Source organism: Sitodiplosis mosellana, unplaced genomic scaffold, assembly GCF_009176505.1.
Source record: "Sitodiplosis mosellana isolate CC-2019 unplaced genomic scaffold, AAFC_SMos_1.0 Smas_scaffold_5, whole genome shotgun sequence".
Classification (NCBI taxonomy): Eukaryota; Metazoa; Arthropoda; class Insecta; order Diptera; family Cecidomyiidae; genus Sitodiplosis; species Sitodiplosis mosellana.
The window spans coordinates 6,480,866-6,506,772 of record NW_022595248.1 but is presented as its reverse complement, the minus strand read 5'-3'; the positions used below and the strand labels follow the sequence as shown (position 1 = coordinate 6,506,772).

At 37.0% G+C, this 25,907-nt stretch overlaps 1 protein-coding gene across 3 annotated transcripts; it reads left to right on the top strand.

The window, feature by feature from the left end:
• Positions 1 to 1,677: 1,677 nt before the first annotated feature.
• LOC129567116 (uncharacterized) lies at positions 1,678 to 24,763 on the top strand. 3 transcript variants are annotated; one of them, XR_008687822.1, is made up of 4 exons: positions 1,692 to 1,925; positions 5,223 to 11,223; positions 11,761 to 11,984; positions 22,596 to 24,763. XR_008687822.1 is itself a non-coding variant. In XM_055443717.1 (3 exons), the coding sequence occupies exons 2-3, from the start codon at positions 5,525 to 5,527 to the stop codon at positions 22,654 to 22,656; spliced, it is 5,760 nt and encodes a 1,919-aa protein (XP_055299692.1). In that variant the 5' UTR covers positions 1,678 to 1,915; positions 5,223 to 5,524; the 3' UTR covers positions 22,657 to 24,763. The 3 variants fall into 3 exon arrangements, 2 of the variants coding, with proteins under 2 accessions (XP_055299692.1, XP_055299691.1); XM_055443717.1 differs by lacking the exon at positions 11,761 to 11,984 and having other exon boundaries at positions 1,678 to 1,915; XM_055443716.1 differs by lacking the exon at positions 11,761 to 11,984 and having other exon boundaries at positions 1,678 to 1,925.
• Positions 24,764 to 25,907: the final 1,144 nt, after the last annotated feature.

Below are 25,907 nucleotides of genomic sequence, written 5' to 3'. Positions count from 1 at the left end.
CATTTCCCTACTTCCTCCCCACCAAACATTTACTGCGCTGCTCAATCACCCTGGCTCAAAAGAGGAAAAGAGAGCGAAATGAATGCTCATTAAATTCCAAAATAATTACATTAAAAGGCCATTTGAAACGAGCTGTGGAAAATTCCATCACAATGTTTTAATGAATTTTTAATGAAATCCCCTCAACTCAAACGGACGAAAGAAGTCGGCCAGTGCGAATGAGTTCAACACTTGGCCTAGTCTTAATTGAAACTACGAATATAATGAATATTACTACTTTCAAAAAACATCTGCAATTAAAGTTGAGTATGTATTAAATCTTTCATATATATGACAATTGCGCAAGCAAAAAAAGAATTTTCGTAGTTTTTTCTTTCGAATTTATTTGCCACTCCATGAATTTAATTGAGAATCTGCGCAATAATCCAACTTTAAACAATTTCCAAAGTAACAATTCGATGGCAAACGTATATATGGCAATGCCTTCATATGGGCTGAAAAAAAAGTCAGTGTGTCGAAGAAATTACTTCATTTTCTGGAAATCATAAATTTTAATGCTTCTAGAACGATCGAACATTTTGATATATTGTTGTAAATCCAAATACAATAATATATATTATTATGCTACAGAAGTATATGTAATAAAATGATGAAAATTACAAATACATTTACAACACACGAAATTGAATGTTGTGAAAGCCAAATGCTCGAAAGAACCAGAAAAAAAATAAAGAGATAGACAAATACACATTCAAAAACAAAATTGGATATTGCATATTACGTTGAATTGGTAATTGTATTTTCTCGATTTCGCAGTGTCTTTGTGTGCGAGTGTATTGGAAACCTTGCATCGAAATGCTATTACCATCTAGAACTATTGTTTGCGGCCTACGGACGAGCGCGTTATTTCTTTTTCTTTCTTTCTTCTTCTTCTCTTCTTGTTCATCGTATAAGTGATCCGAATGATTTTACGCGAGTAGCTACTAAACGGGGAATGCGCGAACAGGCGCGAATACGTGTGTATGCAAGCATGTGTGAGTTTGTGTGTGTGTTTGCGTATGAATTACGTGAAGACAGAATCAAAACAATACAGTATTAAATTGTGTATGCATAGCCGAACATCTCCGATCGTCAACATCGTTGAAAAAAATCTACGTTCATCGTAATTAAACGCAGCATTTCAACGGCGCATACAAACGCATATCTGTACATGTGAGAATCGTGTGTGTGTGTGTGTTTGTGTGTTGGTGAAAATTGAATGAAAACATATCTCACGAATACACATGATTTGACGTTGTCTGTATGGATGGAACACACAACAGTTCGGAAATTTAAATAAAAACAGAGAACGAATACAAACAACACAACCAACACAGTGACACGGTGGCCGAAGTAGCTAGAACGTCAATACGAGCGCACTTGTATCATCCAAATAATAATATACACCGCACATATGCTCGCCTTGCGCACACATACCAAAACTCAACACATTCTCGCGCATTCAATACACACAATATACACAACACATACACCGACCCGCACCGAATTTGTATACATTGGTAGCAGCAAGTAAAGTGACAACAACAACCAGCATCGAGAATTTTCACACACAAATCGGGAGAAAAAACACACAGACCGAGAGAGAAATATATATTGCTTCGGCATTTGAAAACATTCACATTGGAGGTTAGTACAATTCGGTCCGCTAGGCAGTGAACCCAAATAAACGCAATATATATGAACCGACCAGTGTGTATCGTTTTTCCATTAATCCCCATTACTATAGGAGAAAAGACACAAAAAAAAAGAAAGAGAACAATTTGTGGTGCGCTTTTTTATTGTGCTGTGTGATTTCCGAATTAAAATGTGCTTATTGCGAGTAAAATGGACAGAAAACCGAAGTGAATAAACAATTGTGCGTCTAGGTACAAACATACTAGGATTAATGAATACCTTGCATTCAGTGGCTATTATTGTGAATATTTGATGTTGTTGTTGTTGAATGATTTCTTGCTTTGGCTTTTTGTGTTCATTTGTACCATTCGTATATATACATATCTCTATCTCTATATATATAATATATACTTGAAAGTTGTATATATATTTATATATATACCAATGGCTCTTGCTGTCATTCGCGACTTGTGTGCACTTTTCGGTCTTTCTCACGACAATTTTATTTTTTTCTCTTTTTCAAATGCTCACGAATTCACCATGCGCTGTTTCATTCGTTATGTGCGCGATTCTACATATTTTACCTATTTGTTTTTAATGTTCTCATCGCTTTACTACTTTTCTATGGCGTGTGTGTATCGCGTATTTTTTTTTCTGTGTGTCTTTTTTTTTCCTCTTCGTGTTCGATTGACATTTCGCTAGACAACGTTCAATAATAGCACGATATACAAATGTCTATGCTGTTATTTTCATATTTTATGATTTTGCAGCTGCAGTTTGTTTTTTTTCTCCCAAACACAAAAGTGCTACTGGTTTTGCTGCTGCTATTCCATCCAGCTTCAATCATGGATGATATTTAGCCGTTCGATTTGAAGGATACGTTTGAATATTCGCTAATCGTGGTGACAAATAAAAGGTTACCACTTCGGCATACTTTGTGCTATAAAATTTCTTCTTTTTTTCGCATCAGATAAAAAGAAGAACGGAACGAAAAAAAATCGATATCAAGTGTTTCTTATGCTTTCGTGTCACAATGGTTTTAACAAAGAAATTTTCTTCACTCAGTGTATATATGAATTGGCGTCAAAGGCGTTCCAGTCTTGACATACAATGAAATACAATGGCAAAGACGAAGGAAAAAAAAATAAATAAATTGCTCAATGCACAGGCAGCAGTTCATCAAGGCACCGAAGCGGAAAACAACCAGAATCGGCATTGCATACACGTATAAAATATAGCATTATTTATACGAATATATATAGCAAATGACAGTTGGTTCGCGATATTCAATTCACTCTGCCTGAGATACGTTTTCGGCCTCAATTTTAATGCAGGAATGCGAATGCAAAATCTTTGCTTCGCTCTCTCGATTCGAATTGTGTGTACGTTTGAAAATGTCCAATGTCATTTGCTGCAAGCAACTGCATGGGTCGCATTTTCTCTTCGTCACTGTGTGGTAAAATCTTGAGCGATTGAAATAGTTATGTCTAATAAGATATATCCAACTAGAAAATCAGAAATCAATGATTTTCTCTCGTATTCCCCCTTTGTTTTCTTCATCCCAGTCTCTGTCATTTCTATCATTCGTTACACACAGTGAGAGAGATCTATGAAATTTCAATGCTCAAAATTGTTTTCAATGTTATGGATGTGCTGCTCGGCTCGATGCTCGTCTAGTGTGCTGTATGCTATATGTATGTATAGCCGAGGCGAGTAATATATTGAAATAATCGGGGGCAATTCGTTTCGTGCGTCAGTGTGTGTAGGTGTGTGATTCCATACGTACAACACAGCAGCAGTAGTACATCGGTTTTCGTATTCCAATGTAATGGTGTGACTGTAAATATAAATTAAAAGTTTGAATTGAGTCGCTTGCAAGAACTTTGAATTGAATACATCGTCGTTTTCGTTTTGTTCAGCAGAAGAAGAAAAAAAAACTTTCCAATTTATACGATTGGTTCACATACTTCGATTTCAACTTCAGCCATCTGTTTGATCCAATAGTTTTTTTTCTTACTTTCTTATCAATGTTCTATCTAACATTGGAAAGTTCTCATTTTTCTATCTTCAAAGAAAATTTCTCTGAGTTTTGTTTGTCATTTGAGACGAACCTATTTTATTTGCTCAAATTGATGGCCAACCATTAAATGGAATGCGACAATGATACGAACAATGACAAATGATACAATTTAAACAGAATCCAACATTGAATCGATTCTTGAAAATGGGAAGAGAACAATTCCAGAAAATATCACTTTGAAAACCGAAGATTCGTTCAAAACCTCAGATCTATCGAAATATTCTTCCGAATCCGAATCGCCTTATCTCCGACCAAATCATTCGAAATCGCATTAAATGTAAAAAAAATAATATTTCGATGAGATAGGGAATTATTATGAATTGACAGTAGCAAAGCAGTAGCATCAAATCGACGATTTAAATGTCGATCTCGAGCACAGAAGCAGCAGTGGTAGTGATGATGGTGGAGTTGTATGTGTGAACGCTCTTTCTCTCTCTCTCTCTCTCTCTCTCTCTCTCTCTCTCTCTCTTGTCCGCAACGCGAAACCTATTCGAATATGTCTGTGTGATATGGAATATTGTTGTTGCTGCTTTGTTTACTCGCATATACCGAATGTGGTTGTGCATATGATGGGTCGTCGTCGTTTTATTTGTTTCGCGCGATGCGCGCCACACGTACTTGGGTATCGATGCGATTGTATGTGTGCGTATGAGAGCGAGACAGAGAGCCAAAATGTTGTTTACGCTGTACGTTTTTGACGGTTGTTTTTAGTAAACAAGAGATATATAAGTCCATACAATACACGGTTGATGTTGACTTGTAGATGGTGATATTTTTTCTTTTTTCGATATAAATACGTATACACACAAAATATCTCTTTCTGTTTATTTTAGCCTGGTATGTTCGAGTAATTTCATGTCTCGGCATCAGCTTTTCATTCGATGAGGCTGTGTAATGTGAATGCATTGACATGTATGTGTTTGCAATGCATAGCTCTTTTGCAGATTCGATCACAAGCGGAGAAAAAAAAACAGAAACATTCAGCAAAACTCACAATGGCACAACATTCAATCCAGAGTCTATATTATGACGTGGATATCAATGTCGTAGTGCTTTGTCTCTTTCGAACATTTTTTTCATCGTAAAATACCTATTAAAATTGTTCAACTTTTTTCTAAATAAGTCTTTTTCTCTTCAAATCTGCAAATTGTTTCAATCTCCCAGATTTTCTAGTTATGGCAAATATTTAGCAATCGCGAAAGAAAAATGTAATCAAAAAGCCTAATTTCCATCGTTATTCGAGAAGGTCAACTAGGTTGTCGTTCATTTTCGAATAATTTTCCCATGTAACCGCATCTATCATATGATATACGAATGTAATAATCGCACGCATACACACACACACATATATCAAGTCCAGTCGGTGCAAGAAACCATTTTTCGAATTTACCATGAAATTTCTTGTTTGAAATAAATGTTGCAATAATTATTAATTAATATTTATTTTGATTTTTCTTTCCAATTTCAGATATAAATCGAAACGAGTAAAAATTCCAACGAAATAATTTCAAGAAAAAACGAGACCAAAAGAACATGCATTGAGAAAACTGAAAAGTATCGTTTAAAATAAAAGGTGGTATCTAGTGATTGCTGAAACTTTCTCGAATGGAATAAAAACCGAAAAAGCACAGTTTTTACAAAGTGACAGTGTGAATGAGTGATTTGTGAACATAAAGAAAACGATTTTGAGCAATAAAAAAATATTTCGGCTAAAAAACAGAATGGATTTGTGCGTTTAGTGAGTAAGTGTGCGATGTGGTGAATTGAATCATGAGCGCCGACATTGGCGTTCCATGGAGATCATCAAGCGGCGCCAGCGTTGCTGGTTGTAGCGGTGAATCGAGATCTCCATCGTTGTCATCATTACCTCCACTTCCTGATTTGATTCCAATTCGAAAGGGCAACAGTAATACGCTTATCAAAGCCAATCTAAAACATGCCAACCCGAACAATGGGTCCGTATGTCCGAATGCAAATAATAACACAAATGAAACGACAATGAACAGTCACCATAGTGATCAAAACGGGAACATTGCAAATGATGTTAGTCAACATGAGCACGATGAGCTTGAATCAATGGACATTAAACCAAATGCCACTGAATTGTCTTTGTATCAGTCTTGTGATGGGAATCGTCGTAACGGCAGTGAACGTCGTGAAGACAATGACCAACAACACCAACACCACCATCAGCACACCGAAGGCGATGCGAATTTGTCGACGATGTCGATAAAACAAGAACGCCAGCAGCAGCAGCAGCAGCAGCAGTACACAGATGACGGAGATGTAGCTCGCAAGAGTAGTGCAAAAGCAAACAGCGCCGATGCAATGGCCATTTGTGTTAGTATCGGTGGCAGTTATTTCACAAATGGGAACGGTAATACGGTTCAGTGTGACAGAAATGTGGATGGTGGACAGTTAAAGCACGTTAATAAATTGTCGTTGGTGAAAAATGAAAAGTGTCAAAATAGTGATTTAATGCATAGTACCAGTAAAAGTAATAGTAACACTGCCGCCGCCGCCGCCGCCATCGTTGATTCGTTTGATAGCGATAACCGAAATGCCGAAAGTGAAAATCAAAAAAGTGGTGTTGGTGGCCCGGCCCAAAATGGCAGAGCCGGCAATAAAAAGAGTCAAAATAATTTCATTTCGGATATTCCAAAGCGAACAACGCGAAGTGCATTAGATACATATGAATGCAAAGCAAGGCTATACACACCGTTACCGGCCGTTTATTATAGCGCATGTTATGCGAGAGCCGCTCGCCAAAAACCAAAACGAAAAGTTCTCAAAGGCAAGGGTCGTGGCGGTGTATCAAAAGTTGGCCGACCACCAAAAGCAAAATCAAATACAACCACCAAAAATGCATCATTGGCTTTGGGAACAGTGACCGAAAAATCGAAACCACCTAAAACAGCAACATCAACAACAGCAACAACAGCAACAACAGCAACAACTCCATCGAGGATAAATCCGATTTTTTTGTTTGTTAAACGTGATAATACGCGAATCGTTGAGGTTCGCTGTGAAGACTATGACAAACGGAATCGAATTCGTTTAACAAAAACGGCCAGCGGTTGGCGGGCCACACCACGAACAGACGATTCAAAGGCAAATGCTGCACCATCGGATGTTTCGGACACGATGTTACCAAAGGTCATGGTGAAACGGCTCGAAGAATCCAACACAATAAATGTTGTGAATCAAAATGGCAATACGGAAAATGAAAAAGACGATAAAAATAGTGCCACCTGGCGCGTCAATCCGTTCTCACAGAATCGCATTTTTATCAAAAAGGATGCATGTTCGCTTAATAACAACAACGACAGCCAATTTAATAGCCTATACGAAAATCGTCAATCATTCGATTGCAACAGCAGCAATGCTGAGCACAGCAGCGGCGTGGATACATCTGCATCGGATAAAGTTCATTTGGTAAATGAAACGTCGACACGGAAAAAACACAAAAAGAAAAAGAAGAAGAAAAAGGAAAAGCATAAATCGAAAATGGATAAAATGCTAACGGCCGAACACTTCGTATCGCATTCGGATGTTTCGTCAAAACAAACGCCGAATGGCAGCGCTGTAAGTGAGGATGGTCAAATGGCGCATGCGACACCAATACCAAAGCCGATGTCAGTGACATCGAAACAAAATGCATCTGGAAATGCAAATGGCAATGAATGCAAATTCACGATTCGACTGAGTAAAAATGGGGAATCGTCGTTCGTTGCAACGAAAAAATTCTCAACCATATCATCCACACCATCATCATCATCGTCGTCGTCTCGATCACCGAAACCCGAATTCACATCCACCGAAAAGAGCAGCGGGTTGAAGTTGAAAATCATTGCGGAACGGCAACCACAGCAAACACAGCAACCGTTCCTTACCGAACGAGACCCATTCAGACAAGAGCAGCAGGAGAATAATAGCAACAGCAACAGCACCGTTGCCAAAATGCATTCGATGGCCGCGGAGCAGCCAACCAGTGAAGTCGATTGTGATAGAGTCGAGATGTATTGCAAAAGTGATGCAGAAACTAAAACGAATTCGGATGCGCTGAGCGCAAGTGTGAGCAATGAGTTGGTGGCCGCAACTATCGATTGCGAGAAAATTGATACGAAGAAGGAAGTTGTAACGCCAGCCGTGTCTCCTTATAACCAAGTAGCATATCCTTCTCTATCACCGTCATCGTTGCAGCCACATCATCAACATCATCATCATCGTCATCATCACCAACAACAGCTACCAATACCAATGCCAAATGGTGCAGTGGAAATCTCAAATACATTCATACAATCGACGAGAGTATCGCAGCAGCAGCAGCAGCAGCCATCGACTACAACCAACGAAACAATCTCAAGTTGCAGAAGCAGCGATGTTAAAACGTTTGCGAGCCCAGATAGTGCACCAGTTGAGACATTTGATTCAAAACTATCAGTGAAACAGTGTGTTGCATCTCTGAATTCTGCAGCAGTAACAGTAACACTAGTAGCTGCGACCCCCGCGCAATTTCAGTGCAGTGACAATAATAACAGTTTGGCAAATTTGGTTGAAAATTTAACGGATGAAAAACAATTGGACGATTGTGTTGATTTGCTCGATGAAAATTCGAATTCGTACGACATTGAGCACATACAAGTGAGTGAACCACATGAAATTGGCGTTGACACCGATTCGCATTCGAATCAATTGCATCACGATTTGGGTGAGTACCATGATTTAATTGCACGCATCCAAAGCGGTGACGATGACCTTTTAAATGGTGACAATACTATGAACGGCACCGATCTCATCGATTCGCTAGTTGAACGTGGTTGCAAAGACAACAATATTTCGGGCGACGACGACGAAAACCATCACAACGATCTCAAAGATTCCATTTGTTTGTCGGACGATTACAATGACGTCGATACAAGTTTGCTGTTGAGTTCGCAGCCAGTGGTCGATATTTTGTCACGATTGAACAGTGAAACAATGGCTTCATCGTCGTCATCATCGAAATGTTTGTCGTTTAATGAGGCGGGAGAAATTGAAGCGCTCAGCGAATCGTTATTTGCAAAAGGTGATGGTTTGGTGCCATTCAATCAGAGTGCATTTGAAGAATTATCAATGACACTAAAAGGGCTTGAGAAACAAGCAAATCAAAATGCAAGTGGAAAAGATGTCGTTTGCACGACAGTCGTTTCTCCTGATTCGTGCGAAGATGAATTGCCAAAAGATTTGAGCTTCAAAAAAGCAACCAAAGAGATTGCAACAGGCCTGCGCATTGCATCACCGCGAACCATTTCACGAAGTTCCGATGCAATACAGTCCCCGCAACCGTCCGGGTTGCCAGCCGTACCTCCATCTCCAGACATTATGATGGCGTTACATCAGCACAGTAAAAAGCAAAATCCATTGTTTTTGGACATTTCGTCACCGTCACCAAAACCATCCGAAGCCAATATTTTGCACTCGAAAACCGACTTTTTCGATTTATCATCGCCGCTGTCAAAAGATGACGGTGAACATAACACTGCAACTAATACAAATCTCACGGCGAATAACAATAGCAGTTCGCGAAGCATTTTAAAGCGAACATTGCAACGGGAACCGCTTGATTTGGGCCATAAACATCGTAAATCGGCAAGTCCAACAATTAGTTGCTCGGAGGAAGTGCAACGCTCGTCGACCGATGGTGAACCACTGGCGAGACGCATCAAGACTGAACATCGTGCTGACAATAGCTTAGTGACAGCATCGGCCAAGGACACTAGTCAAGCAGCTTCGGCCAAAGATCCGGACCCATTGACACAATTACGTTTGCTAATCAATAATCCGGAATGGAAATTGCCCGATCCAATTTTAGTGCCAAAGAATCGGTTGAATGCTGTATTAGCATCGCCAGCACGTGAAATTCCATTGCTATTGACGACACGGCCCGAACTTCGGCTTCCCGAAGCATTTGCATATCCATCGATATTGCAAGATCCCGACATACTTGTGATATCGTTCGCTCAACTCGAGACCATCATTCGCAAACAAAGCGAATTTATGAAAGACGCAGACCCAAATCGAAATGTATTAAATAAACATGTCACTTCGACGGCAACAACAGCCCCGTCACAAGCAAAACCAACGTCAAGTCAAAGAGATCATCATCATCATCATCATCATCAACATTCAAGTCAACACCATAAAGAATCAAATCCACACCGCAAACATGCAGAAAAATTACCTGAAACTCAATCAACTCATGACAAAAATTCCGCTAAGCCATCGAATGCACGTGCCGAGGCAACAGCTGCTGTTTCACCGGGCGGTAACAATACAAATTTAGCGAATGACATCAATTCGGCCACACTTGAAGCTTTAAATCAAATGTTTTGGCTACCGTATTTGAGTCAAATGTCTCAGATGGGTCAAATCTCACCCGATTTACTCAAAGCTATGTCATTGCCAAATTTATCGGTGCAACCGAATGCATTCGCCGGAGCAAATCAGTATGGTTTACCGAATGCATTGCCAAATTTGAATAATCCCTTGGAATTGGCGATGTGGCAAGAGGCGGCTGCAAATAAAGTCGCACTGCAACGACTTATGGAAATGAATACACAAAATATACGGGAGGCTCAACGTAAAGCGCTAAACGATGCTAAATTACAGCAGCGAAATCAAGAGAGTATCGCAGCAGCCATTCGGCAACAAACACTGTTGCAGCAGGCACAAATTCAAAAATCGGCCAGTGCATTTTTCCAAAATTTCCAAAATCGTACGCAGCAAACGCAGCAAAAAAGTCCAGCCCAACCATCGTTCCTATCACCCACGTTCGGCAAGGACAATCCAAATGAGTCACAACAACGCGCTTCGTGCAATTTACAGTCACCAACGCTATCAAAGCGAATGTCGCACGCAATGAATCCGAATCCATTTTTCCCAGCTGCCAACAATTTCCCGAATATGGCCAATTTACACAAGTTTGGCATGGCCAATGCAAACGACACCAGCAACAGCTCATCCACAACAAATGCACTGAGAAAAGCACGAAAGGAACAGATTTTACAACAGCAACAACATCTTCAGTCATTGCTTTTGCAAAACGCCCAACATTCACAGCTCAATTTACCGGTGCACCATCAATCAAATGACACGCCGAATAAATCACTTATGCATTTACTGCAGCAATCAGGCTTGGATCAAATGCGTTCGCCACGCAATGAAACCATGGCCAACAATAAAATGCCATCCACACAGATTCCTTCGTTCGATCTAACCTCACCGAATTCAGCGCAACAAAGTAACAACAACAATGCAACCGCGAATCGACCTAAGCTAAGAGTTAAAAATGGGCTGCATTTACTCGATCCACTTGCCGCGCAAAGACGGTTCCTAGCTGGTAACACGGCACGATGCAACGACAGCCCGGAAATTGGTAGTACCACTAATGGAATTGACGAGATAATGATGAATTCTGGTGTTTTAAAGTGAGTATTTTCTTTATTCTCTTCTTTTTCTTTTCATTAAATTTATTCCTGATTTAAATGAACGAAAAAGAGCATTGATTTCAAACATTCATTCGTACTGAATCAAGACATTCGCTAGATATTTGATAGTCACGATGAAATTAAATGTAAGAATATTGAGTGGCACGCCGTTTAATGCAATTCGACTCTGTGAATAACAGCAGCAGTACACACACATATATTCGCATCATTTCAATATATATGCACACACAATACAAAACAGTAAATCAAATTTACTTTGACCTACATTGAAGCCAAACTGCCGTACGTTTTACAGCATTATTTTTTTCTTTTTTTTTCGTTTTGTTTCGCCTTTTGTTGATATGAAGTCGCCTTTTATTCAATTCCATTTTAATGAACAATGGAAATTTAAAAGAAAAAAAAATGTAGAACATTTTGAATGAATTTCAAATCGTAAATGAACACGCGTTGCTGCTTTTCATATTTTTATTGGTGACAATTCTGTTTTTCTTTCTTTTTTTGGCGAATTGCTTCCAGATCAGACCACTTTGTCACGAGCAACACGAAAAAGAAGTGAAACACTTTAATGCCCCTTCGATTTTGATAACGAACAAAAAAAAAATTAAACGAGTGCAACGACAATGATCATAAAATTGTCAATTTGGAACGTAAAAAAAGGCTTTAGCGCACATGTTGTTGATAAAAGTGTGGAGAGAATTAACAACTTTTAGCAAATTTCATGACAATAACACAGAAAAACCGTAAATATGACAAAGATTTGATTTCATTTTCACGCATTTTTTCCATCGAATTGCACATTTCTTCATTCATACTCCTCATTCACTTCAATCGCAATGATAGAACCATTGATTTCGAGGACCCACCCGAAATAATGAATGATAATAATTGTTTGAATGTCTCCAGTTGGCCATTATGAATTCAACATATTCAAAATAAGTTTCGAATTTTTCGATAACATTTTTGTTTGCTAAATTCATTTTCGAGAGCCATGCAAGGTCACATCGTTTCAGAAAATTATTTGCATTCATTTTTTTACCTTCCAGATCCGACAAATGCCGGTGTCTGACAATTTTCCTTTCAATAACACCATTTTTTTAACCTTTCAAACGCTATGTCATTTCAAGTCCAAATTTATTTGATTGAAAACGGATTTTTACGCTTTATCATTGATTCGTTTTTTTTTTGTTTCACTCGTAATCTAACAACTGATCCTGAATTGATTAGATGGGTTTGAATTGAAATCAGCGGTTTTTTCCTTCGTCGAAAAGTCGATTTAAAATTGTATGGCTGTGGTAATAGTATTGCTGTGTTATCAAAATGACGTATGAATATATCTTTCGTACAATAGTTTCAGTTCGATCGGTGGTGCTAATTGCATGGTTGACTAGTGGCACGAGGGATTTTTTGCGATTATCATGATGATAATGTGCACGTTTTGTATTCTCTCTTGCGCGCAAATCGCAGGATTAATGGCTACAAAATGATTGCGTTGTGATGACGTTGTATAATTGTTTTGTTTTTTATTTTGTTGTCATTAACTCGCTCAATTAATGTAATAAATTGGTTTAAATATTCAGGTCGATGAATACCATTTAAGTTCACTGATTAAAGTAGGATTTTTGATTCGGTTTAATGACTGTTTTTCATTCTCTTCGGTTTTTCAAATGAATTTTCTTTGCATTTCCTCTGCTCTTCATTTCAGTCTGAAAATTAGACTCTGTGTCTGAATATGTTCAAAATGCGTTTGAATTTCAAAGAGGATTTTCAGACACTGCAAAACAAAAACCGCAAAAAAAGAAAGAATTGATGGCAAAAAGCGTAATATGACCAACAAAACGATGCATGTTTCTCGTTAAGTGTTTCACAGTACTTCAGCAGCCATTTCAAAATGCATAATAATTCACTTGAGCACACTCATTTGCTGGAGTCTAATGATGATAAAAACGTTTTTAAGTGTGTAACGTTGCAATTGTGTGTGTGTTTTTGCATGAAATAGCCGATCATTAAGTGACTTTGCAACTCAACATTTTGTTTCATGAATTTTCGAAGCTCAGACGTCAGACGTCAACGCATCATTTCGTTTGATCTTTTAACATTGCTTTATTACGGTATATAAAATACGTCAAAAAAGAGCACACAACACTGACGTGGTTTAATACCAAATTAACACTTTGTACATTTAAAATTGAATTTACATTTCAACACCCTGTTGAAATCACAGCGTCTCATGCAAAGATAAATTCTCGTATTTTTCTTTTCTGTTGCCTAGCCTGTGAAGTCGTTCTGAATTATGTTCATTTACGCCTTGTTTTCCCGCCTGATACGTCTGTTTCCAATTGGGTCGTCTGCGATAGTAACGATCACTTCAATATAAATGTGTTGAATCATTTCGATTCTGAAGTGCAATTATTGAAGGTAACGGATATCAGAGAATCGGCGAATCCACCCGGAACACATAGATTAACCCGGAACGGAACACACATATTGACTAATGATTATCACCTTTCATTCAAATGACGAGCAACTATTTAACGTGTCTCAATGCCTTTTTCGCATTCTTCGTGTGAACAAAAATTGCGCAAAACTTGAAAATGAACACTTGAGTTGAAATCTGAATTTCAAGACCTAAATCCGAGTTTATGATGTGTTTTGTATTCACAATTTGTGTGCGCTTTGAATCCAATCTACCCAGGCCTAACACAATTATGACTGTGGGGCCTTTGATCCAATTATTTCTGAATTCTAATATAAAGTCCATCCATAATCACGATGTGCGCGTTAAACATAAATCATAGAAATAAATTAAATTGGAATTTTCGAATAAACATTCGACGCAAATCTAAAGCATTTCAAGTGAGAGAACGAGAGAGAGAGAAAGAGAGAGAGAGAGAGAGAGAGAGAACTAATTTCATGAGAAATAATGAAATACGAGTTCAGTGGCAGATTTAGTGCTCTGCATTTGCGTAGCAACAGCAATGGCAACAGCAGCAATAGTAGTAATGAATCGAAAAACTAACGTTTTTTCCTGCTATATTTCTTTCGCTATTTGCTAAATGCATTTTGTCATACATCAAGAAATTTAATATCAATCGCACGTGTTAAATTAAATGTGTCACACAGCTGCCTGAACGAGCACGCACGCAATCGATGCACGAAATTTTTCACAACAAAATGAATTGTTGTTCGATGTTCAATATCAAAGCGCGTCAATGCAATAGATATTTGATGTGTCGATCGAATCGTGTGTTCGGTTTGCATAGTCGATATTTTTAGCGTGTTTTGCCTTCGAAGTTAGGGTGAGACCAATAAGTCAAATAATTTTTGGGCGGTGGCATCTATGAATGACGTGTAAATAAGCGATATGATTGTGTGTCGAGAATTTAACTAAAACCTTTAAATGTGAAAACGAAAACTATGTAACTTGACATAAAATTTGTTTATGGCTTGTGTGTTACAATCACAATCTTTGTGCACAAGCGATCTATGTTTCCACATTCGGCATAATTTGCTTTTACACTTTTAATCGAGTGTTCTCATTTCGTACGAAGCATACATATCAACACTAGTTGAGAGAGAGAGAGAGAGAGAGAGAGAGGGAGAGAGAGAAAGAGAGAGAGAGAGAATGAGAGAAAAAAGTCACGCATTTTTAATTCTCTTGATTGAGGTCATCGTCTCTCCAGCACTTGGCCTGATACATCATAAAATGGATGATGTTGTGTGTTTGTGGTTTTTTTTCAGTTGTTCTGTACTCTTTGCATTGACTGTGTTTTGTGTTTCATCCCATGATTTCGTTGTAAGCGGAAATGAGACTTCGCATTAATGATTTAACGCGTTCATTCCATGAATCAGATTGGTTTGGTTTAGCCTGCTTGACTGCCTGATTTTTTTTCATACTTTTTGTTGCCTTCATCTGGATACATTTGAATTGTCCAATTGATCTCAACATTAGATTGGAATAAAGTGGGAACAAAAAGTTTGCGTTCCCATTCAAATTGGAAATGCATTCTCACAAACAAACTCTCAAGGACAAAATAATGCGAAAAACAAGACGACGACGACGACGACGATAATTTTAATTAAAAATCACAGCGATTCATTTCACATAAAATGAAATGATCATAACCATTTGAGATAGAGACAGAGTTTGATGAGATAAACCGATTTCAACATATCTACTTCGGTTGAAGTCGTGTTTATTCCAGTTGCCGCCAGCATATCTGTCGGGATGAACAACGCCCAACGACTTCGGTCGACGACGAATGCATTTATTGATATGATAAATACAAACTGACGAGGATTATATAAAAAAAGACTAAGCAGTTTCAACTACGCAACAGCAGCAGCAGCAGAGAGAGAGAAAAAACAACGATAGTATTAAAAGTAAAAATAAAAACAGAGCATTCGCGAGCATGAACCGCAAAGACACAACAAATTCTGGTTTAATTGAAACAATGGTTTCAGATTATAATCTGTTTACGATACTAATGCACTTCCTTCGATTTGAATTGTATTACGAGCGCATTTTACGTGTGTGTGTGTGTGTGTGTATGCGCGCGCCTGTGCTCATGTTCCGTTGTAGAGGTAAAATTTGAGTGTGTTTTTGCCAGTGTATATATTTGTGAAATAGAAATAAAATGCGAATTCACGTCGACTTTCTAATTTTGATTTAATTTTTTTTCCTCTCTTCGTTCATATACATTTTTCAATTGAATGCGCCATTCGTTGAATACACGACAGTCGCAAATTATATTCACTTGGGTATTCAAAGTTTTTTTTTCTGCCCATTCCATGTGGAATTTTTTTTTTCGTTAGTTTTACTCTCAAGCGGTCAATGCATTTGAACGGCGTTTCTCTTCCAACATTCACTTAATGAATGGAAAAAAACGACGGGTTCAAAAGGTGCTGAAAGGTACACAATTTTTTTCCGATCAATATCAAAAATATTTAATTTATGGATTTAATAATGTAACGATCTTTTGCTAACTTGAAATTTTTCTTCAGTCAAATAATTGTTTTGACTACCGTCGACACTTGCGAACGAAGAGCATTGTTTCAGACGATGGAGCAAACATTTGCAAAGCTAGTCAAATAAACAACATTCTGCGTTGAAAATGGCATCAATCGTGTTTGTGTGAGAGAGTGTGAGAGACACACCGGTCCTAGACCAAAATATGAAGAAGGATATACATTGTAGAAAAAGCGACTGAAATAATGAAACGAATCAACATAGACAATGTACAGTAGAAAACAGAACACAACGAAGCGCAAATGACATAATCGAGCGGAAATGAAATTCAAATGCGCGTCGAGAAAAACCGAATCTCTTGATGCATTCACGTGGAAAGAGAGATTAGCTCGTTTGGCGTTTGTCTAGCTGTGATATCTGATTGAATTATTACAATATACAATTTTCTTTCTTCTTGAAGAACAAAATGGCTTTTCATAAATTATTAATTTTCTTCTTCAATTCAATCCAAGAATAGTCGCCGATGATGATGCTACTGATTTATTTGCTATGTTGAGAGATTATTTAATGGTTGCCTAGGGAAGAATGGTATTTCAATCAAAAATTCGTGGTCCGATAAGTACTCTCCATCCATTTAGCCCGTAATTTTAATTTGAAAATAAATGCTGTTTGCAACAATTCAAGAGCTCTTTTTCTCTATGGAAGCACACCGCATAATCTTATCTAGATTTAGAAAGACAGCGTACAGATATTTTATCGGGAAAGAAACGAGCTTGTGAAACTCTTCTTAAGCGCACATTTAATCCAAGCAGCAATAATGTTCTGTTTCTTACATTTCAATCGTTCTATCTTGCTTTCTCTAATCCCGTGACATGAAGATCGAGCCGAAGAGCGAGGAAAAAAAAACCGAAACAAATACAATGGCATTAGCATTTGACCTTTGTTGAAAGTCTTTACTAGATTAATCAAAGAGCCGCCAATACACACCAATACATAAACAACAACAATTTGACTCTGTTTATTCAGCACATACATTTGCATTTTATTACTTCGTCTTGCTGGCTTCCTCATTAAATTTCAATAGCTATTGAAAACTAAACGGAGAAGCGAGCGAAAGAAAGAAAGAAAAACAGAATGACGGCCTAAAACCACACATTGAATATCCATAAAATGGATGGCTAACAAACGCTTTAACGAAACATATTTTATGCAGAATAATTTTTGTTCCCTTGTTGTTTCACCGAAAAATCTAATTGTAGAAAACATGAATTTTCTGGCATAAAACTAGATTTATCTTGGAAACACGAAAGCAGATAATGAAAATGTACGGTCCGAGAGAAAGAGAGAGAAAAAAAGTAGAAAAGAGAATCAAACCAAACAAAAATGGCTTGAATTCCTCGTTCCAATCGAACACATAGACATAGCTACCATGATGCGATAGAACCAACAATATGCTTTGGCTAAAGAAGATTATTTCTCACGACATGAACGAGCGCGCACGCACACTCCTCTTTTCGTTCACTCGGTGTTCTTAATTAATAGTGGTCTTTAGTTCAGTAATTCGTTTTAACTGACCTTTTTTCTCGGTTCTCATTCGGAAAGTTTCGCCAGAGTTGGAACTAAGAATGAACTTTCATTGTTTTTCCCTACAATTTTTGGAAAGCATGACCAGAACAAGAAGAATTGCTGAAAGAGAAAGACAGCGAAAGAGATAGAGTGAAGACATAGAGAGAAGAGATAGAGAGAAGAGATAGAAAAGAGATAGAGATAGAATAGCTCGGGGAAGAACAAAAAAGAATTTGAGTAAGAACTCGCATTCCAAACACTTTTTTTTGCAACGCCTTGTGTCTGCCACGTATACCAATTCTAATTACGTCATTTTTTAATTTTGAACGATCGTTTTCGTCAATTCTTTTTCCGTTTTATGAGTGATGCCCAGAAGCTGAAGTGAAGAAGATTTATGTGGAATGTCATCTGAGTTTTAGAAAATTTCAAATAAATTTCTATCGCTGAATCAAAGTGCCATTGTGTTGGAGCGATGGAGCGTGAGACCATTGCCACATTTTTTTTTCGCAACACAGCACATCAAAATCCAAAAAAAGACGAACACACATCAAAACGTAAAATCTGGAATTAAACATTGAATTCATACGAATGATTGATTGACTTTCACTCGTGCGCCATTTTGATTGATTTCACTCGGCTCGTGTTCGCTTCTTCTGGGCATATATTCAATTCGATTGTTTTCTTTCTCTCCATACGAGCTGTGAATGAACGAAGGAAAAAAACGTACTTACATATGCATTGCTGGCAGTACAGTACACATTTATGGATGTTATGTAAATGGTGGCAAAAGTATTTGGAATAAGTGAACACAAAAAACGCTTGAAATGGAATAGACCAATGCAAAAAAAAGAGCGAATAAAAAAGTAATTCTTCATCGCATTTCTATTTAAAAAAAATCTAATTAAAAATGAACAACGAAATAATTCAATCGATTGACGCAATTCGCAAGCGTTATCAAAATTCTGGACATTTTTTTGAATATCGTGGAATTTTTTAAATTACAAAAAAAAAACAGATGGATGAAGTAACGAAAAGAGTCGCGCGAGTCGTAAGTAAATAAATGACAAAAAACACAACAACGAACAAAAAAAGATCATCTTTTCAGCGCGCATATGTCATCGTGTCAACAAATACATTTTGTTTAATTAATTAATAACTGTATCGTGGAAAAAAAAACTGGATAAAACTGCGCCAATTGCGTATATATTTCATTTCAGTGATAATCCGGAAATGAACAAACCGTTCGCATTTTTGCACTTTTACACGCGGTCCATTGAATGGTGTGTGAATGCAAAAACATAAATTAAATAATCGCAAAATTGACCAGTCGAGAGATGCCAAACAATGGGATTTCCAGCTGTTAATATGTGGCTAGACGAAACAATATCGATTGTGATAACGTGTGTTTATTATTTTGATTCGATTGAAGTAAATTCGCAGTAATATTTGTCATTATAAAACAATTGCATGACGAAAATGAAAGAAATCTTATGATTCCGTGAAATAACCCATAGAACAACGTCATCTGAACTCTTACTATCTCTCCAGACTGTTCAATAACAGTCGCACTATATCGAAAAAACCATATAAAACTGTAAATTGGCAAACAATTGTTCGATATCTACGTAAATGGACAAAACACCTGTGTATAGATTGCAAATTCCGCAATCGTATACGCGACATTTCTCCTTTTCGAGAGGTGAAATATCTAGCTATTTACTTCAAAATCCCCCCTGGGAATCGAGATTGATTCAAACAAAAGCAGACACTTTGTGGGAACAGTAGATAAAAAGATAAATTTGACCGTTGGGTCATTCGTTTTGGCAATTTCGGTGGTTTTTGCCCACATTCGGCCACATTCCTCACGCAAAACCAATATTGGATTATTGGATGCAATTTTTAAATAACTAGTATTTGCTCGATCCACATTAGAGTGAAGTAATTTGTTGAAGTGCTGCGGCATATGAGCCGTATTTACAAGTAAAATAAATCCAATCAGTAATAATTATTTTGTCCTTGGAATGAAATTTACAATGCAGACATTTATGCAAACACGTACATCAAGATATAAATTGCTGTCTCTTGCATGAAATTCTCAATTGCAGAGTCGTATCGTCATCTACCACTACAATCAATCGAACAATGTGTGTACGCGCGCGAAAAGAGAGAATTATTTCGAAAATTGTCGGTAGTTTTTGGAATTTCATGTTGAAATCGATTAAAATGTGACGTTTCTGTCATTATTGTTGTTGCCGCAAGTTAATTTATGTGCGATGATGAAAGAGATGACGAAATGAGATGCATGTACTGAGTATTCATAGCGAGTCGCGCTCGCGCCCCATATGTGTGTACTGTAGCAGATTTTATTTTTGACGCGCTTTCAATAAAAGGTTTTTGCTAAGCGACGTCGACGACGGCGACAAATTGCAGCGCATAAGCCATTCGGTGCGGTTTACAAATTATTCAAGGAATCATTTGTTGTTGTTGAAATTTTGAGGTCATCACTGCTGCTTATGTTTATGAAAATGACTAAAAGGCACAGATTTCAATCAGATGAAACGCGTCGTCGCATTCATGGTTGCTCGTACTGTTGTTATTGTAGCCAGAGCGAGAGAGAAAAACACACACATGATTCACGTGTGACTGAATGCGAGTCGACAATGAAGGACAACATTTGCTAAGATATCGCTAAGTCAACGATTATTCTAGGTACACATTTTTTGTCATCACGTTGAAATTCGCATGCTTTTTTGGATTCATTTTTTTCGACGTTTCTCCAATAGATCTCCTTATCGGCAATCGCTATTAATTACTCTGAAAGGAGATTAGATAAAATTATCGATGTAAAAATAAGTGTGGTGGATTTTGATTCGAATTCCCTGTTTGTTGTCAGCAAATTGACGTGTGCGCGCGTCTATTCGTTTGATAAAATATCAAAAATATCAATCGATTAGAAGAGCGTTGACACGCGTCAATTATCAATTTGCATAATTGCAATGCATGTCATTCGTTATCAATGTTTCAATAACCGAAAATTTCTGGGAAAATATGCATGCTCGAAATTCATCCCTGGTTTCAATGTCGGTTTGGTGTGAAATTCAAATTCATTTATGAATCTTGTTTGTTTTTCCGCAAGTGGAACGTGCCGAATGAAAATCGAGAAATAATTCTAATCGCTCCTAAAAACGATAAATTCTCTTTCATTGTCATACAGTCGCAATTCACTCATTCTCATTTTGAGTACATTTCTACGAATATGCGAAAACATTTAGTCGAATCGAAAAGTCGCCTAAACGCATGTCAGTCGCCAAGGTTAGACCTTGATGAAATCTAAAAAAAAATGTGTTGTTTGTTTCGATTGGCTGTTAGAAAAGCGAAATAATGTACGAATCGAAATTATATTCAAAAGTCAATAGTTCAATTGAAAAAAATCGATCGATCGATCGATCGAGTGTGCCTCAGCTCACCGCCGCCGCCTCACATTTTGACTTAGTTTTCGATTTCGTTTTTGTTGTTTTTCGGCCATAATGTAGTGCAATTATTTTTCGGTATGTATCTGGGCGCACAATGCCTAGCTAATTAGCAAATGCGCACTTATTTATCGACGCATAGCAATGTTATATTTATAGACACAGCTGCAGACAGAATCGGTGTGTTTTGTCACGTTGTCACTAAGCTGGGTCAAAATAAAGTAACGAACGACAAAACATACACACACACACTACTTTTTGTTGACGTACGATTCATTTATAATTCATGTGAGTAGTTGCATTTGTCCGGGCCATATGTTTATCCCCACAATTAAATATTCCTTAAGGGACTCGGCCTATTCGATCGATTTGAAAGTTTCAATTTTAAACCGAACGAAAAACTAAACTTAATTGATGTTTCGCGGACGATATCTATGATTTAAAATTCATTTGAAGATAGAAAAACCGTGCTTCAATCAAACTTTGAAGACACGAAAATATGGGAATCAATAAAAATTGAGGGAAAAAGAACATTGCTGCAGTTGCTCTTTAATTTGAAGTCATTCAAATTAGTAATTTGGCGGCAATTCAGCAAAAGACTAAGATTCAATATGCGGGACGATGAAAAAACCAAAAACACACACAAATCTAAGCGCCATGTAATCAAAAGGTTGCCTGAAATCAATACGTCTTTTTACCACATAGCACTTAATGATTATATGTGCACTTGTGCATGTAAGCCAACTCCAACAGTGAGCACACACACACACATCTAAAGAAAATAGGTTGTAATTAATCACATAGGCATGGTGAAAATAAAAACCACGAAGAAATAGTTGCGTGCAATGAAAGTTGAAACGACTTTACCCTTTTTCAATATATATTCGTACTTCTGTTCAAGGAAAAGAGAAGGGTAACACTGAGTTTGCCTTAGAGTTGCTGTTTTCATTTCCGAATGACAGAATTTCATTTTTTTTCTAGGGTGAAACTTGAAAAACTTATGACGAAACGTTGGAGAAAATAAAGAGAACAGTAAACTAAGGACGGAAATAACAATTGCAAACGATTATTTTATTGAAATTGTATGCTGCTTTGATTTCACCACAACATTTAGCTTTGTATGAAAGGAAAAAAAAGTTCTTTTGATTTGCATTTACCTTGTTTCAAAGCGAATGAAAAAAAAAGTCTTAAATTCAATGGAAAACGAAAAAAATTATACTAATTCAAACCAACTGAACGAACTTTCAGTGAAAACAAAAATTTTCACCATAGTCATTTTTACTTGTGTTCATTTTCAATTGTTTTTTGTTTTTGTTTTAATTGTGCATTTTTCTCTATTTCCATTTCAGTTCGCAGTCAAATTACGCCAGCCCGTGGCAATGGACAAAAGTGACAGCAACCGGTGAATGACATACGGCTGATGCTCGCAAAGATGCAGCTCCAAATTTATCAACAAGCGAATTGTCGACATATCTTCCAGGCACCAATGATTTCCACAATTTTCAGCAGCTCATGACTAACAGCAATGCAACGTCCGGCAGTAATAATGCGGCGAAAAATCGTATGCAAAACATGACGCTAGCGAACGAAGGTGGTGGCGGCGGCAGCAGCCGCAATAATAGTGGGCCAACGGGTAGTAATAATGGAAAATCATTTCAAATGCCATATCCATTTTTACCGCCGCCACAAACACAAGCGATGTGCGCTCAAAATCCGATGTCACCCACCACATCACCGATGTTACCACCATCAACAGCGATGGCAAATCAATCGAACATGGCCAGCGTACAACATTCACCGGGCATGGCCAATACACGGCCATTCTCAATGGATCGTGTGCCCGGCACCAATATGGAATCAAACAACAATCAAACATCGAAACAATCAAATTCTGCGGATCAAAGTACAGCACAGCAGCAGCAGCAGCAACATCAACACAATTCCATGCTCTCACCAACCCGACATCTTCCATTTCCTTATAATAATCTCAACCAGTTTCACCGCAACTTCTGAGCATTCACAAAATAACAAAGAAAAAACCGAAACAATTTATTTTTCCATTCTTCAAAGTTATTTAAGTTTTGAATATAAATTGAGATTAGAGAACTGAGAATAACATTGTATTAGTAATTTCAAAGTGACCGAAATGTGAGAGTGGGACAAGCAAAAACACAAAATGTTCACATTGTAGATAGCTATAGTTATCCATATGTATTGGTCTGAAACGGAAAAATTTGCATATAAATGAAGGAATGATTAAATGTAAAAGATACGGTCAATTCAATGTGAAATGTAATTTTATGTTGAATTGAAGCCACAATGAGCTAGAATACAAATACGGAAAAATGTTCCATTTGAAAAAAGGGAAGAGGTTAAATATGAGCCACCTTCCTTCTTTTTTTTTGTTGAAGTAAAAATTGAATTGATGACATATAATGAGAGAGAAAAAACATTTACGACATGCAATTGGAATGGTATTAATGTGTATGCAATGACTTAGTATCGTTCCCTCACCATTCTTCAATCACCTACCCTCCTCCTCCTCCACCTCATTCTGTGTATGTTCTGTCTTTGCTAGTCTAGAAAATAATTTATTGTACTAGTTGTAACATGAAATTGATATTTAATTGATACGAACATATATGAAGTGATTGAAGTATACATGTAAAAATGAAGAGAAAATGCTTTAACAAATGAATTTATTGACAATTTACTGAAAGCATAGCACCTAAAGACTTTTTTTTTGGTCAAAACATTATTGAATCCGTTGAGTTCTCGTCTCAACATTAAAAACAAGAAAACAATAAAAAAAACTCTTTCTGATTGAAAGTTCAGAGTTCAGAGTTCAAAATTGACACAGTTGCAATAAGTTTTTTTGAAAACACAACCAACAAAATTGTTTCTTTATCTTTCAAAGTAATTATAATTTATATGGATATTAAAATTTAAGCTAGGAAAATGCTTATGTCAGCCCAAACGCCACCCGTTGAGTGTGTGTGGATCCATGATTGGAACAGAACAGAACGGAATGGAATTCAAATTATTACTAACACACACTCCAATCACATGAGCAATTACAAAATCGGATAGGATTAAATGTTACAGAATCCGGATTATCGAGAACCGATTCAAATATCTCCAGCAAACCACTTGAATAATATTAACAATATTAATAGATCGGCAAAATCGCTGTATGTGTATAAAGTTCCTCAAAACAGAAATAAAAAAAAATTAAACATAATATTGATGTAAACACTACTAGAAATATCGCTAGCCTATAGATTTATTGCAAGTATCTGCAGGAAGAAAGAAAAAAAAAACAAAACAAAAAAATACCTAGATGAAGAATTGTATGATAAATAGACAAAAGAAAAGTTACTGTATATGCATAAATTGATGAATTAATTTTATTTGAAAATCTTCAAAATTTATTAAAAAAAAAAAAACAAAACACAACCATACACACACATCTATCATAAATAAATCAAAATCAATGATGACAAAACAAGAAGAAAAATATGGAATAAACTCTCTATGAAGAATTTTCTCATTTCCACATGTTTATTAGTTTGTATCTCCGTTTCTAATAAATAACATTTAAAAACAAAACCAACCGAAAATAAAAGGAAAAAAATTATTAATATGAAAATGATAGAACATTTGTTTCAATTGCCTAAATTAGACATTCATCAGACATTCGACGTCACACACAGTGAGCCATATTATTTTGAGATTAGTGAAAATATTATCAGGTAATATTTCGTTGATATCGGATGAAATGCTGTCATTATATCATCATCATCAGTGATGGACTACGCAATCAAGAATGAATCTACAACGATTCATGGCTTCCAATGAATTTTGCTTACACAAGAGCCTTTCACGGAATCGTCTCTCGTTATCAATGAGTCATGCGGATGGAGGAAGGTTTTTTCATTGCTACACGTCACATCCGTACGGGTTTGTAAAACGTTTTTTACAACACTTTTTCGTCCAAAAAGTAATCGAAAATTCTAGCCTATTATCGGCCCACAGACAATTATAAAACGATAAAACGACAATTTTAAAACTTGAATAATTCATCTGTAATCGGAAATGGGTTCGTTTATTTTCCACAAAATCGAAACGATTTATTTTGAAGGGATGATAGGTGTGCGGGTGTGTATGTATGCACTGGCGAATACGTAAGTATTGAATCCATTTACTTGATACAAAGAAACGATGTCATGTCGACTTTTCATTTATTAATTATACTATTTCGTTCTTTGTTGAATAATAACCTTAAATGTGTTACATAATGAAAGTCCATTCGTGCACTTCCGATGTTCGTTCCATGTAATGTACTGGGCTTGAAAATGTGTCTAAAATTAAACGACTCGATGAATTAGCACAAGGCAAAAACGGCGTTGAAAAATGAATAAAATAAGTCTGAAGAAGTAAATAGTTGCCATGCACATTTGATGAAAAATTGATGAATTAACTGGCGGATAGCGATGCGATACATTGTGTGCGCTATGCGCTCATTGTGTGTAATACGATGTGAAAATCAATTGTTGGCATGGTCATTGGAAAACCAACGAAATATAAGACAATGTTATTACTGGCCCAAATGGGATCCATTCTTTCAATCCACAGCGAATATGATTCCATGAACTAGCAAT

Bases quoted from the DNA above. Each gene is read 5' to 3' on its own strand.
- LOC129567116 (XM_055443717.1), top strand. From the start codon at position 5,525: ATGAGCGCCGACATTGGCGTTCCATGGAGATCATCAAGCGGCGCCAGC. The intron at 11,224-22,595 runs GTGAGTATTTTC...TTTCCATTTCAG, and splicing joins ATGAATTCTGGTGTTTTAAA to TTCGCAGTCAAATTACGCCA.